Raw genomic sequence first — 14428 nt, 5'->3', positions numbered from 1 at the left:
AAAAAACTATATATAATCATCAATTTGGAAGCCCAGAAAATACAGCCATAGGTTTTGATCTGAAGATTATAGCTAATAAAGTTAATAGTCAATCAACCCATGACTATCCTTAGAAAAAGAAATTGCCCTTTGGGATGAGATTCCAGTTGTTTTCCCAGTAACTATGATAAATGTATCTTACTTCATAGTACCTCAATAGGTGATCCGTACTTCTTACTCTGGTGTATTCATGAAACTTATATTTTATACATTACATGCTGCCATGACTAAACTGTCCTTTATAAACTACATTAGAAATTTCACTCTCAACTGTCACTGAGTTACTGCACCATAGTGTGACTTATCAGTTAATAATTTAGTTTCTGAAAGGTCAGTGTAATGGTTAGTTGTATGTGTCAACAAGATTGGGCTAAGAGATGCCAGAGTTGGTAAAACAGTATTTTGGAGTGTGTCTGTGAGGGGTTTCTCACAGAGATTGGCATTTGATTCGATAGACTAAAGAAGATCTACCACCCTTATCAATGTGAGTGGGTATCATCCAATTTGTTGCAGGCCCAAATAGATGATCTTCCTGATATCCACCTCTCCTGCCCTGAGACATCAGAGCTCTTGATTCTTGGACCTTTTGACTCCAGACCATTAGCTCCCTTGGTTCTGAGGCCCTAGGACTCACGCTGAATTATACCACGGCCTTCCTGGTTATCCATCTTGCAAACAACGTATTATGAGAAACTTCTAGGCCTAATACAATCAGTATCTTTGCCACCTTTATTCTTAATCTATTTTACACCAATGGCAAGAAGCATAAAACATCAATGGCTAATACCTGCTGCTTATTTACTGTGTGCAAGGCACTGTTTGATAAGCATTTAACACTGATTATTTCATTTGATCCTCATAACAGTTCTATGATGTAGGAAACATTACAATTCCTATTTTACAGATAAAGAAATTGAGCCACAGGTAAAATAACTTGCCTGAGATCACACGGCTAACAATAAAAATGAGATTCAGCTCAACCAGAGACACCTCTGGAAGCAATAACATGATAGCTGCCCAGGGAAAATCCCAAGTCCAATTCATACTTGTATTGGTTGGTGATGGTGGTACTAGAAAAACTGTATTTGTGAAACATCATCTGACTGATAAACTTGAGAAGTACATAGCCACCTTGGGTGTTGAGGTCCGTCCTCTTATGTTCCATACCAACAGAGGACCTATTAAATTCAATGCAGGGGATATGGCTGGTCAGAAGAAACTTGGTGGGCTGAGAGATGGCTCTTACATCCAGGCCCAGCGTGCCATTATAATGTTTGATGTAACATCAAGAGTTATTTACAAGAATGTACCTAACTGGCATGGAGATCTGGTACAAGTTTGTGAGAACATCCCCATGGGGCTGTGTGACAACAAAGTAGATGTTAAGAACAAGAAAGTTAACTCAGAATTTATTGTCTTCCACTCAAAGAAGAACCTGTAGTACTGTAACATTTCTGCCAAAAGAATTAACTACAACTTTGAAAAGCCTTTCTTGTGTCTGCTAGAAAACTAACTGGAGACTCTAACCTGGAGTTTGTCGCCATGCCTGCTCTTGCCCCACCAGAGGTGGTCAGGGACCTAGCTTTGGCAACACAGTATAAGCATGATCTAGAAGTTGCTTAGACAACTGTTTGCCTGGATGAGGATGATGACCTGTGAGAAAGTGCAGTCTCAAAAGTCTAGTTTATTTGGATTTTTTAAAAGATTTATTTATTTGAGAGAGAGGGAGAGTGAGTGAGTGAGCAGAGGGAGGGGCTGAGAGAGAGAGAGAAAATCTCGAATTGACTTGATGCTGAGCAAGAAGCATGACATGGGGCTTGATTTCTGAGATCAGGACTTGAGTCAAAACCAAGAGCTAGAAGCTTAACTCACTGCACCACCCAAGTGCCCCCAGAAGTCCAGTTTTATAGTCAGCTGTCCTGTGATGTCAGTGGTGCAGCATATTTGCCACTTTATTATATAGCTGAACAGCACCTGTGCTTAATCTTGGGGATGCTGGAGGTGATTAATCGGCTTCAGAGTGAATGTGGCAGTTTTAAAAGTACCTTCATTTTTAGGAACTGCATATTTGGCTGTTTTAGAGTGCAACTGTGTCCTTTCTGAGTTTCAGATAAAAGACTGCTATAGTCACATCACAATATCCAGTGGTAAAATCCAATTTGTCACTGTCATTCCCATTCTTTTTAGTTGAGAAACAGAATAAAGTTGTATTTCAAATGAAAAAAAAAATGGGACTCAAATGTATGCAGACTATTTCCACACCTTCATTAAAATCAATGTGTCTTCCCTATAAACTGAGGTCTCATATTTTTAACACAACTGAGACAGAAACGTTAGGAAAAACATGAGTAAGGAATCTTTAGCTTTAAATGGCTATAATACACTCTGTTGTTTATTTGTGAAGGAAAGATAACAGAGTTTAAAACATGTACAACAGACTACAATCTTACTCATTAAAACTGTATCTACAGTGAGGTATAATGGGAAAATTTCTAATATTTCTCTTTCTAAAATGAGAATCCTCAATTTAAACATTTTTACATGTACATGTTTTTTAAAACAATGCATCATATGCATAAGTAGAAGGCTTACTACTATACTATATAGCTTGATTTAACAAAACTTTATTGCTCTTCTATGCACTATGATACAAATTAGGTAATAACTATAATTAAAACATGAACTCTAAACATAGTTCACAAGTGAAACATATATATAATAAAAAATAATGTGATAAACAGTAAAGGAGATATTTACAAAGTAGAAGAGTGGCACATTGAGCTAAAATGATTCATTCTATCAGAGAGGGCAGAAAGAAAAGTTAGGCTTCCAGAAAAGATAACATCCTCAGCTAGCACTTAAACGTCACCTTGGACAGAGATCTTGAACAGAAGAAATAGTATATACAAAGGAACAAAGGTGTAGTCAGCATTGTACAAGAGACTTCAAGGAGGGGGTATGGCTGCAGCATAAAATTCAAGGCAGGAAGTAGGAAGAGAGTTGCTGGAGTATAGCTAATCATAAAATTCTATCAGAAACACTCAGACTCATGATGAGGATCCACTCAAGGGACAGGAGGTCTAATAAGCCTACGTATTCATTCCAGAGTTGTGTTTTCACCATGAAAAATAAACATTCAATGACAGTATTTCCTTAAATTTTGTAATGAACCACCTTCCATCCCCAGTGAAAAAGTTATTTAAAAAAAAAAAAGTATTGTAGTTTCTAGTTAGGACCAGCCTGAGCCATAAATTACATAGCATAATGTAATTATAATTACATATAATAATAATAATGCAATAAACCTTAGAATCAGCAAATTTTAGTTTACTTTTAATTTGTCAGCAGCAAGAAACAAATGAAAGATTACAATAATGTTTCCTTTTTGTTGAAACAATCTGCAATTATTACAGTTTTAGTTCTAGATCAAATCTTAAAATGGCTTAAATTCAAACTACTATAAAAAAAGACATAATTCTGAAGAGCAGGAAATCTACATTTTACTTCAATTTCTAATTTATTTCCCATTTAAAGGCAACTAAGAGCTAAGATTTGGAAATGATATAGCAGTAACACCACCTATCATTTACAAAGTGCTCTACATTTCCAAACCCTTTTACAGTTATTTATTTTATTCCTTTAATAAGTTTATTATGGAAATGCCATTTTTTTCATGAAATGCAAGGAGCAGAGACTTGCAGGGGTCTGTTCCTACTGAACAAATCATCTAAGATCTTGATCTTAGCTATGTCAAGTCCATGAAGTAATATACCATGTCTATTCTTTAAGATACATACAAGAAACTACATGACACTCAAGTCTGAGGTGGTTCGGTAAAAGTAACAATCAAGGCTTTTATACGGACCTCAGTGTGGCTCTTCGGCCAAGACCATCCAAAGCCAGATTTGCAAAGACAGCATTAGAGGTATCAAAAACCTTTAGAGCAGCATTTATGATAGGGAGGGAAGTCCTATGGCAAACTCTGTTTTACTATCTGACCTAACCCACACCAGGGAGACAAACTTCGTACAGGTGACAGTGTTATCTTATTGCAAAAGAGAAATCCCATTGTCAACATAAATATACGTGTAGTATTGGTAATGGAAGAGTAAAGGCATAAAACCGAAGGTTAATGTTTCCATTCCTAGATTAGATCAAGCAATATTCTAATATTAAAGATTCAAGATTCAAGATTCCCAATAACCATATGAAAATCCTTAGAAGCAATAGCAATCATTTTTATTCTCGTCAATTTGTTTACAGTGTTGTAAAAACTATGAATTGTGAGCTATCCCCCTTCTTGTACTGGCTGCTAAAAGTTTAAAGTCAATTTTATAGCAGATAAATAAAAACTTAAACCTGTTCCTGTCTTGCTTGCCTTCACCAACTTCCTATTTTGCTTTCATCCTCACCTTCTTTTTTTAATCTGGATGAATTCTGTAAAACTTTTAAAGCCTTTTTGAAATAAGGGAGAATTCAATTTTTTAGATAAACTAAAAAAAAGTAACAAAAAGGAAATTCAATATTTTAGATAAACTAAAAAAAAGTAACAAAAAGGAAAAAAACAAACATTACCTTTACATCAAAATTACAATCAAGTCTTCTAATTAACACGATGAAAGTGCCAGATGAATTGTCTTTGAGTGGTGGAGGCACTATGGGTTCACAGGCATTCTCTGGTTTTGAGTTAATCAAAAAACCCTGAAAAAGAATTGGTAAGAAGTTTTTTTTCTCCGTTAAATTCCAAAAATCAATTCAACTTACTTCTAAAAACATCATTTATATTGCTTCATGTATTTTGCATTATGCTAGATGAATTATCTGGGAGCTACAATAGTTCCTATCCTCCCAAGTGCTCATAATCCCAGGACTTCTAAAGTCGTAGTATTTGATTTCATAAGCATTTAGTTTTTTTTAACTTCATTCCATTTCTACCACTGAAGTTTTTTTCTTTAATCACACATAAGCCCATCACTCCAAAGACAAACCACTATTAACATGTTGGTATATTTTCCAGTGATGATTGACATTTCTAAACCAAGTATGTACTTTTTTAAAATCAACTTTACATTATTTCATGTTATCAAACAATGAAAACTCACATTTCTAGATATTTGTCCTATAGAAATAATAGCCCGAGTATATTAAGATATATGTAGAAAGGTGTTCCCTGCTATGTTGTTTTTAATAGCAAAAGCTGGAAATCGTGCACATCATCACAGCAGCCATTTTTTAAAAATTCAATAGGTCGCCTGGGTGGCTCAGTCCATTAAGTGTCTGTCTTCACCTCAGGTCATGATCCTAGGGTCCTGCGATCAAGTCCTACATTGGGCTGTCTGCTCAGCAAGGAGCCTGCTTCTCCCTCTTCTCTCTATCCCCTACTCATGCTTGCTCTCTCTCTCCCTAATGAATAAAATCTTTAAAGAACACATACAATAGAAAAACAATGGAGCCATTAAAAAGAATGAGGTAAATCTATACACAGTAAGTTAAAAAGATATCCACGAGATAACTAATAATTTAAAGAGAAAATAGCAAGTTGCTTTCCCAGAAATACAGGATGGTTTGACATCAGAAGATATATTAACATAAAATGCTACATTAACAGAAAAAAAATGTTACATTAACAGATCAAATGACTGTCTCAATAGTTGTAAGACACTGAATAAACATATAAAAAGTCACCAAATTCAATAAATTTATAAGATGCAAACAGTTAAAGCTCTGACACAATAGTCTTCCTATATGGTGTGTGAATTGGGTCACATCAACCACCTATCCACAGGATATGACCATTTCTCCTGCCTTGTCATGGGAAATGCTTTTGCATGTTCCAGGAATAAAATGCAGCATACCTTCATTTATTCATAAAATAGCTCCCCTTCTTGTTTCTATAAAGCACTTGGTTTTTACTTTGCAGAGAACTATAACTGTGGTTATCCTTCCGACAATGAATATTTGCTTCAATCATGTTAAATTTATACCCTGCTGCCTTTTCTGTACCTTTCTGCACAAACACTTTTTGTTTTAATGACAAACCACATAGTGCCATTCTTTTCAAGATATTTGTAACAACAGTCAAACTCAACCCATACAGTACCAACAAGGAAGATAACTCAAATGAAGTGAAAATAATATGAACAACTATGGCCTAATTTCCCATTAGGAAGTCAACTCCACTAGGATTGCCACCTAGTGGACAGCAATTGAAGGACACATCCCAATTTCAGATATGTCAGAACATAGTAATAAAATAAATGCACTGTAGAATCAATGAATTTATGGTATGTACAGATACACAAAAAAGATCTACAAGTGAAACTGGAAACAGGGTTCTGCATTTTAATAACTATTTTATATCTGTTATGACAAATGTGTATTATTTTTAAGCATAAGAAAATTTACAAAAGTCAAATACACATAAACTAAAAGTCCCCAAAACAATCTAGTTGCATTAACAGAAAATTGAATGAAATCTTAAAAAACAGTTCTTAAATTATTAAATATCATCTTTTCCTGTAGACCATGCTAAAAGAACAACTTGCTAAATCAACTAATTCCTATCCATCCTTGAGATGTGAGTCACTTAAAACTAAAAGCAAGCTAAGTAAAACTTTGTATCATCCATGAAGTCTACAGGGTAGTGTGATGGGCTTTGTCAGTTAATTTGGCACAACTCTCTTCCCTTGAAAAAGAATGGCCGAGAAGGTGCTACCTGAAGCCAGGTCCCTGTGCTTACTGTCACCTCTCAGAGTCAAACTCTTCTTATTGAAAGATGCTTGCTCTGTAATCAAAGATTCTCCTCATCTCTACCTTCTCACAGGGCACTTTATGCCAACATGTAGGAAGCCCAAGAAAATTACCAAGGTTGAGGATACTTAAAGTAGATGCCCATCTATACTTTCTCTTTGTTGCTGTAATTCCCTGATGTTTAATAAGAATGCTGGACAAAAATAGTGCAGGGAGACTGGTACCTCAGTATCATCAAATGTATAATTCAATAGGTCTACAATATATAAATAGGTCGATTTCTTCTGAAAGCTTTTGTGACTACACCTAAAGCAAAGTACAGGGCGCCTGGGTGGCTCAGTGGGTTAAGCCTCTACCTTTGGCTCAGGTCATGATCTCAGGGTCCCGGGATCGAGGACATTGGGCTCTCTGTTCGGCAGGGAGACTGCTTCCTCCTCTCTCTCTCTCTCTCTCTCTGCCTGCCTCTCTGCCTACTTGTGATCTCTCTCTCTGTCAAATAAATAAATAAATTCTTTAAAAAAAAAAAAAAGCAAAGTACACAAAATATAATTTTCCAGCTTGATGAATTTTTATAAACTAAACACACCTGTATTAGGAAATAGAACATTAACAGTGCTTCGGAAGTTCCCTTCATCCTCCCTGTCAGTCACTACTCTTCAAACCCTATTCCTAATGTCACTACATAGACTTCTAACAGCTTCATTTTTTTTTTTTTTTTTTTTTTTTTTTGGTCAGAGAGAGTGAGCACAGGCAGACAGAGTGGCAGGCAGAGGCAGAGGGAGAAGCAAGCTTCCTGCTGAGCAAGGAGCCCGATGTGGGACTCGATCCCTGGAAGCCAGGATCATGACCTGAGCCAAAGGCAGCTGCTTAACCAACTGAGTCACCCAGGCGTCCCTAACAGCTTCATTTTGCCTAATTTCACAATTGACACAAACAAAACCATATAGTATAGTAAGTGGTCTTTTAGACTTCTCTCTCTCAATGCTGTATCTGTGAGATTCATCCCTACTGTTGAGCAACTATACTTGGAAGATATTTTACTGCCATTTCTATATAGTATTACATTGTGTGACTATGCCAAAATTTATTCTACTGCTGATGAGCATGAAGGTAATTTCTAGTTAGGAGCTATTACAAATAAGGGTGTTATAAACATTTCATGGACATTAACACATACACATATGTTAAGTATGTACATAAAAATAGAACCATAGGATATCAAGCTGGATCATGGGGGTATCAAGCTTTAGTAAATACTGCCAAGCTTTCCAAAGCAGTTTGGATCACCACTTTTTAACTGAAATATTCAAAAAAACCTAAACATATTCATGCTGAATATAATTTTGCTTTAATGGTTCAGAAGGTATTTAGAACTATAATATTTCAGGATAAACATTATGGAAAAATTAATTTTGTTGATAAATTATACTGGTTAATAAGTGCATAATAGGTAGAAAATTTGATAAAGTGGTTTTGTTTCAAAGATTATTTCAGGCTGAAAAGCAACTTAACCCTCCTTCCCTTCAGTTTGCACTTAATGTTAAACTATATAAATAGTAAAATTAAGGTGCGCGTGGATGGCTCAGTCAGTTAAGCAGCTGCCTTCGGCTCAGGTCATGATCTCAGGGTCCTGAGATCAAGCCTCCATCTGGCTCCCTGCTCAGCAGGGAGTCTGCTTCTCCCTCTCCTTCTGTTGCTCCCCCTGCTTGTGCACGCCTGCACACATGCTCTCTGTCGAGTAAAAAAATAAAATCTTAAAAAGAAAAAGTAAAATTAAGAAAAGTATATGCAATTATAATGTCAACAAAAATATTAAAAGGCAGCACTACATCTTTCCCTTTGTAGGAGTATAAAAGTTAAAAGCCGAAGAAGAGAAAGAGGTGAGTTATAGTGTTAGTATCTAAAGTTGTAAATTAACTAATTAACTGCAGTAACAGCAAGCAGTTAACATTTGTTGAGCCATGGCACTCAAAACTGTGTGTCAGGCACTATGCTCTTTCAATGTTCTAATTCAGTTAATCCATGGAATAATCCAAGGAAGTAACTACTGTTACTATCCTTATTTTGAAGATGAGGAAATGAAGTCTCAAAAAGGTTAGGTAACTTGCCCAAGGTTACATTCACAGCAGGCATGCAATCCCAGGAAGTCTGACTCCAGAACCTATGTTCTGACCCACGATGTTATACTACCTCCATTAAGATGACAAAACAAAATAAAACCCAACTAGGTGAAAACCAAAATGGGCAACAAAAAGAATAATGAACATTAATAAAAACGAACAAGCCAAAATGTTAGTCTAAAAGCAATTAAGGCTGATTCCAATATCTGATATAAATATTTCAAACAAAGATGTCAAAGGAAACTGTCGTAATTTTTACATTCCAGCACAGACCAAAGAGTTACACTGATCAGACTTTATTAGCTAACATTTTCCTAATCTGAGACAGATGAATTTATTTATATCAACAACCTTCTATGATTTTAAAAATATCCACTGTTCTTTTCCCTAACTTTTTATCAGATCATTCTGCCAAAATTTACTCACAATTTTCACATACAGAACACATTTAATTCCTTTTTCACAAATAGTTGGAAATTATGCTCTTCTTATACAGTAAAAATATCCTTTAACCACTACTCATGTTATTTTGAGTTCTTTTAATACTATGCTCTGAATATACTGGTCTCATTTCATAAGGGCTCTTTGTAAGAGGATGAATAAGACTGAGTTCTTTCCAATATTAATTATTTGGCTATGGACTAACAGATCCAATAAGAGAAAAAGAATAAACAACATGCAGTTCAACTGCATAGAACAGAGCAAATCATTCAAACTATAGGAGGCAGAGACAGAAAAAGTGGCATTTGACTTGGTTCTTAAGTTTTACAATATTTTAATTCGGGGCCAAAACCTAAACATACTACTATAAATGATCTGACTAGTATAACAACAGATAGCCAGGACTTGATCCTGGAATACCAAGGTTATTAGTGGAAAAACCTGTGAAATCTGAAAGAAGTGTGTACTCTATTTAATACATAAATTTTAATTTCTCAGATTTGATAAAGGCACCAGGGTTATATAAAAAGGTTAACATTAAAAGAAACTGAGTAAAGAGTATATGGAAACTCTCTGCACTATTTTTTGCAGCTTTTCTATGTCTATGTTCATTTCAAAAAAATTTTTTTATTAAATTTATTAATTTTGTAATAAATATATAATGTATTTTTATCCCCAGGGGTACAGGTCTGTGAATCGCCAGGTTTACACACTTCACAGCACTCATCATAGCACATACCCTCCCCAATGTCCGTAACCCCACCACCCTCTCCCGTCCCCCCTCCTCCAGCAACCCTCAGTCCACTTATTTCAAAAAAAATTTTTTGATAAATCAAACACATCAACATCAAGAATGTAACAAAAGGAACTATCACGTTTTAACCTGCTCTTGACAGTGCACTTCTACTGATACACTCTGATATACTGATGTTTCTGGCAAACACACTACAGTTGTTTCAACAAATTTTTGACATATGCTGCTACTAAGCTATTTTTCGCCTTTTTTAAGTACCTATTTTTTAGGACTCAAGGACAAAACATTAGTATTTTAACCATTGCAAGCTTCATGCCATTTGCAAATTTGAGTCATACCTTCCATGTCTTTCTGCACATCACTGAAGAAAGCACTGAATAAGACAGAAATTTGAGGGTTATATACTAATTAAAAGTTAAACCCTTAACTAAATTATAAGAAAAGATTGTTTTAAAAAACACACAAATCTAGATATTACATTTGTGGCATTTTTTAAATCAGTAATCGATTATCTTTCATCTCAAAAGTTGTATCCCTTATGTATACTCTTAGAATTCTCCCCAGTAACTTTTTTGGTTATATATTTTACCAATGAGTTAGATTTTAGATCTTAATATCTGATTTAAGGATGTCACAAAAATACAATAAACCCATAAATAACTGAAAACATTAAATACTTAAAAGTGCTAAGTCAGCAAATACTATTTAGACCAACTATATAATTTTTAAAACATTATTTCTGAAAAAGTTCAGAAATTATTAAAAACAAAATTAGGCTCATATCAATAGTCTACGAATGTCAAACCTTTAATAAGGTCCCAGACTATTATATTTATTAATTGCACTGAGATTAAAAACAAAAAAAGAAAAGCATAAAAATTTATAAAATGTTAATACACAGTTCTAAAATCACCCACCTTGAGAATTTACCCAAGTAAGAATTTTTGAGTGATTTGTTTTAAAAAGATTTTATAATTAGCCTATATCAATTACCTACTAAGATGCTAAGATGAACTACTTCCTAGCCATGACAGAGTAACAGGGACTAGTTTTATCCTCTTGGTTTAAATAACTAGAAAATTAAACAGAGTACGAAATATCAGCTTTCAAAGAATGGATAACAGCACAAAACAGCAACTGCTAAGAAGAAATAAATAAATGCAATAACCCCTGCAAATACCTCAGCTCACTGCCTCAGAACAGGGCAGGAGAACCCAGAGTCTGTTGGTCTCAGTAAGTTGAGGAGATAGAGTTCAGAGCATGGGGAGGTCAACGCAGCTAAGATTTTCTGTGGCACCATCCTGGGGAAAAGGGAGCTACAAAGAAAGAGCTCTAGATACATGCAGAGGTATTCACTCAAGTCCTTGGCTGAGTAGTAATCTGCATTTTGTGGGAAGGAGCTACCCAAAACTGAGAAAGAAAGGAGTAAACAGAACGATCCGTGGAGCCTACACAGGTCTGGGAATTATTATACCCTTATCAGCCAGAGTGGGAAAACTCTCTAATACAGAGCACCAAATAGAGTCCTCAGAAAACTACTGTCTCAGATGGGCCAAATGAGCCCTAAACATTTGAAATTAATGAAAATAAAAACACAACTTACCAAAATTTGTGAGACACAACTAACATAGCACTTAGAGGGAAATTTATAGCACTAAATATTTATATTAGAAAAGAGGAAAAGGTCTCAAATCAATGGCCTCAATTTTCACCTAAAGAAACTAGGAGGGGCACCTGGGTGGCTCAGTGGGTTAAAGCCTCTGCCTTTGGCTCAGGTCATGATCTCAGGATCCTGGGATCGAGCCCCATATCGGGCTCTCTGCTCAGCGGGGAGCCTGCTTCCTCCTCTCTCTCAGACTGCCTCTCTGACTACTTGTGATCTGTCTCTGTCAAGTAAATAAATAAAATCTTTAAAAAAAGAAAAGAAAAGAAACTAGGAAAAGTGGGGCAAAGCAAACAAAACCCCAAATAAGAGAAAGAAGTAATAAATAAAAGCTATTTTCTTTACCCTAATGCTTTGGATATATATTACTGTAGACAAGTGGACAGCCTTAAGTTGAATAACTCGCCCAGTGATAGAACCATAATTTGAAGCCTTGTAATGCTGACCCCAAAGCTATGTTCTTCCCATTTTAGCACAGTACTGATAGGGATTAAACCAGCACTAATTTTCAGGTTTCTGTTTTGTCAGCCTAGCACTCTAATAATTTTGGCACTGTGCTAATATAATCATCACTTTTATGGCAAAAGTTCAGATGCACTTATTATTAAAATTATTAGCAGTCTAGGTTATCTTTTTTCTTCTCCTTCTTATACCTACTATCCTATTATCCCATCTTTCATTGTATTATGTAGAAGTTTTGATACGCGGTTTATAGACAACTGGTTTTTCAACTCATTTGCCGCTGTTGAAATTAACTATCATAACTAAGTTGAAGTCCTAAAACACACAGACAGCTTTATGCTCACAACTGAGGATCACAAATCACAGGCATTATCATCCTGTTCTAGAGAATACTTAATTAAGCTTCAAAGACAACACAGCCAAGATTCAGCTGCTAACTAATGGTGCTGTGAGTCACCTTGACTCAAATGTTTCCTTTCTTAAAAACACATTGTCTTTCAAAAAGAAGATGATTTCAGTGAGATCAGTGAAACTAAAGATTACTCTCTAATACTATTTTGTTCCTTAATTAACTTTTCACTTTAATTCCAGTATAATTAACATACAGTGTTAATTATAACATATAATATAAATAATATACATACTATTTATATTATATTATAATATAACATACAGTGTTATATTAGTTTCAGGCACACAATATAGTGATTCAATAATTCTATACATTACTCAGTGCTCATCATGCTAAGTGTACTCTTTAATCCCCATCACCTATTTCACCCACCCACCCCCTTCCCCGCTGGTAACCATCTGTTTGTTCTCTATAGTTTAGAGTCTGTTTCTTGGTTTGTCTCTCTTTTTCTTCTTTATCTTTGCATGCTTATTTTGTTGGTTTTTTTTTTAAAGATTTTATTTATCTGAGAGAGAGAGAGTGAGTGCAGAGGGAGGAACAGAGGCAGACGCCATGCCGAACACAGAGCCCAACTCCAGTCTCAATCCCATGACCCTAAGATTCATGACCTGAGCCAAAATCAAGAGCCAGATATTCAACCAACTGAGCCACCTAGGTGCTCCTCTTCTATTTGTTTCTTAAATTCCACATTTGAGTGAAATCATATGGTATTTGTCTTTCTCTAATTTATACTTTAAAGTAGCATTATACTTTCTAGCTCCATCCTTGTTGCAAATGGCAAATTTCATTCTTTTTCATGGCTTTTTTATTCCACTGTATATATACACCACATCTTCTTTATGCAGTCATCTAGTACGGACACTTGGGCTGCTCCCATAATTTAGCTATTATAAATAATGCTACAATAAACATAGGGGTGCATATATCCCTTTGAATATTTTTGTATTTGGGGGGCAAACAGCCAGTAGTGCAATTGCTGGATCATAGGGTAGTTCTATTTTTATTATTTCTATTATTATGATGATATTTGCGCTAAACAAATACACTTGGAAAGAAAAAAAAAGCTCACAACTTAAAGTGAATTATAAGGTGTCAAAAAGGAAATTAATATCATCAAACCAAAGATATTTCTATGTGTGTGTTATATATAAAATATACATATATATTATATATAAAATCAGTCAGTAAAATTTTTACCTTTCAATACATATTCTAATAAACTTACTCAAGAAAAAAATTCCTTGGTGGAGAACCTGGGTGGCTCAGCCAGTTGAGCATCCGACTCTTGATTTCAGCTCAGGTCATCATCCTATGAATCCTGGGATCAAGCCCCATGTTGAGGTCCCTGCTTAGTGGGGAATCTCTTGTCTCCTCCTGCCCATCCCCCCACTTGTGCACCCTTTCTAAAATAAATAAATAAATAAACCTTTAAAGATAAATAAATCTTTTTTTTAAAGATTTTATTTATTTATTTGACAGATAGAGATCACAAGTAGACAGAGAGGCAGGCAGAGAGAGACGGAGAAGCAGGCTCCCTGCTGAGCCGAGAGCCCGATGTGGGACTCGATACCAGGACCCTGGGATCATGACCTGAGCTGAAGGCTTTAACCCACTGAGCCACCCAGGCACCCCAAAGAGAAATAAATCTTTAAAGAAAAAAAAAGATCCCTTGCTTTATTCAAGGATTCATTTTCAGATTCCATTACAGAGCAAATTCTCTTAGCATCTACAGTATTATTATGCCAAAAATTGCAAATAGAATATGTTCACTTTGGGAGAGGAAATTT

General features: G+C 35.4%; 1 protein-coding gene and 1 pseudogene across 4 annotated transcripts in view; one reads left to right on the top strand and one right to left on the bottom strand.

Annotated features, from left to right (window-relative positions):
* Positions 1–14428, bottom strand: part of RNF13 (ring finger protein 13) — a 155328-nt gene that overhangs the window by 84563 nt on the left and 56337 nt on the right. For 3 of the 4 annotated variants that reach the window (XM_044251590.1, XM_044251588.1, XM_044251587.1), the window contains one exon: positions 4615–4740. In XM_044251590.1, the coding sequence (XP_044107525.1) occupies positions 4615–4740 (126 nt within the window). Of the gene's footprint in view, positions 1–4614; positions 4741–14428 lie in introns of those variants that run through there. The other variant, XM_044251591.1, reaches the window with a different exon arrangement.
* Positions 1046–1698, top strand: LOC122908404 (annotated as a pseudogene).

This window comes from Neovison vison, chromosome 6 (genome assembly GCF_020171115.1).
Source record: "Neovison vison isolate M4711 chromosome 6, ASM_NN_V1, whole genome shotgun sequence".
In the NCBI taxonomy this organism is placed as follows: domain Eukaryota; kingdom Metazoa; phylum Chordata; class Mammalia; order Carnivora; family Mustelidae; genus Neogale; species Neogale vison.
This window is presented reverse-complemented; position numbering and strand designations above follow the sequence as displayed.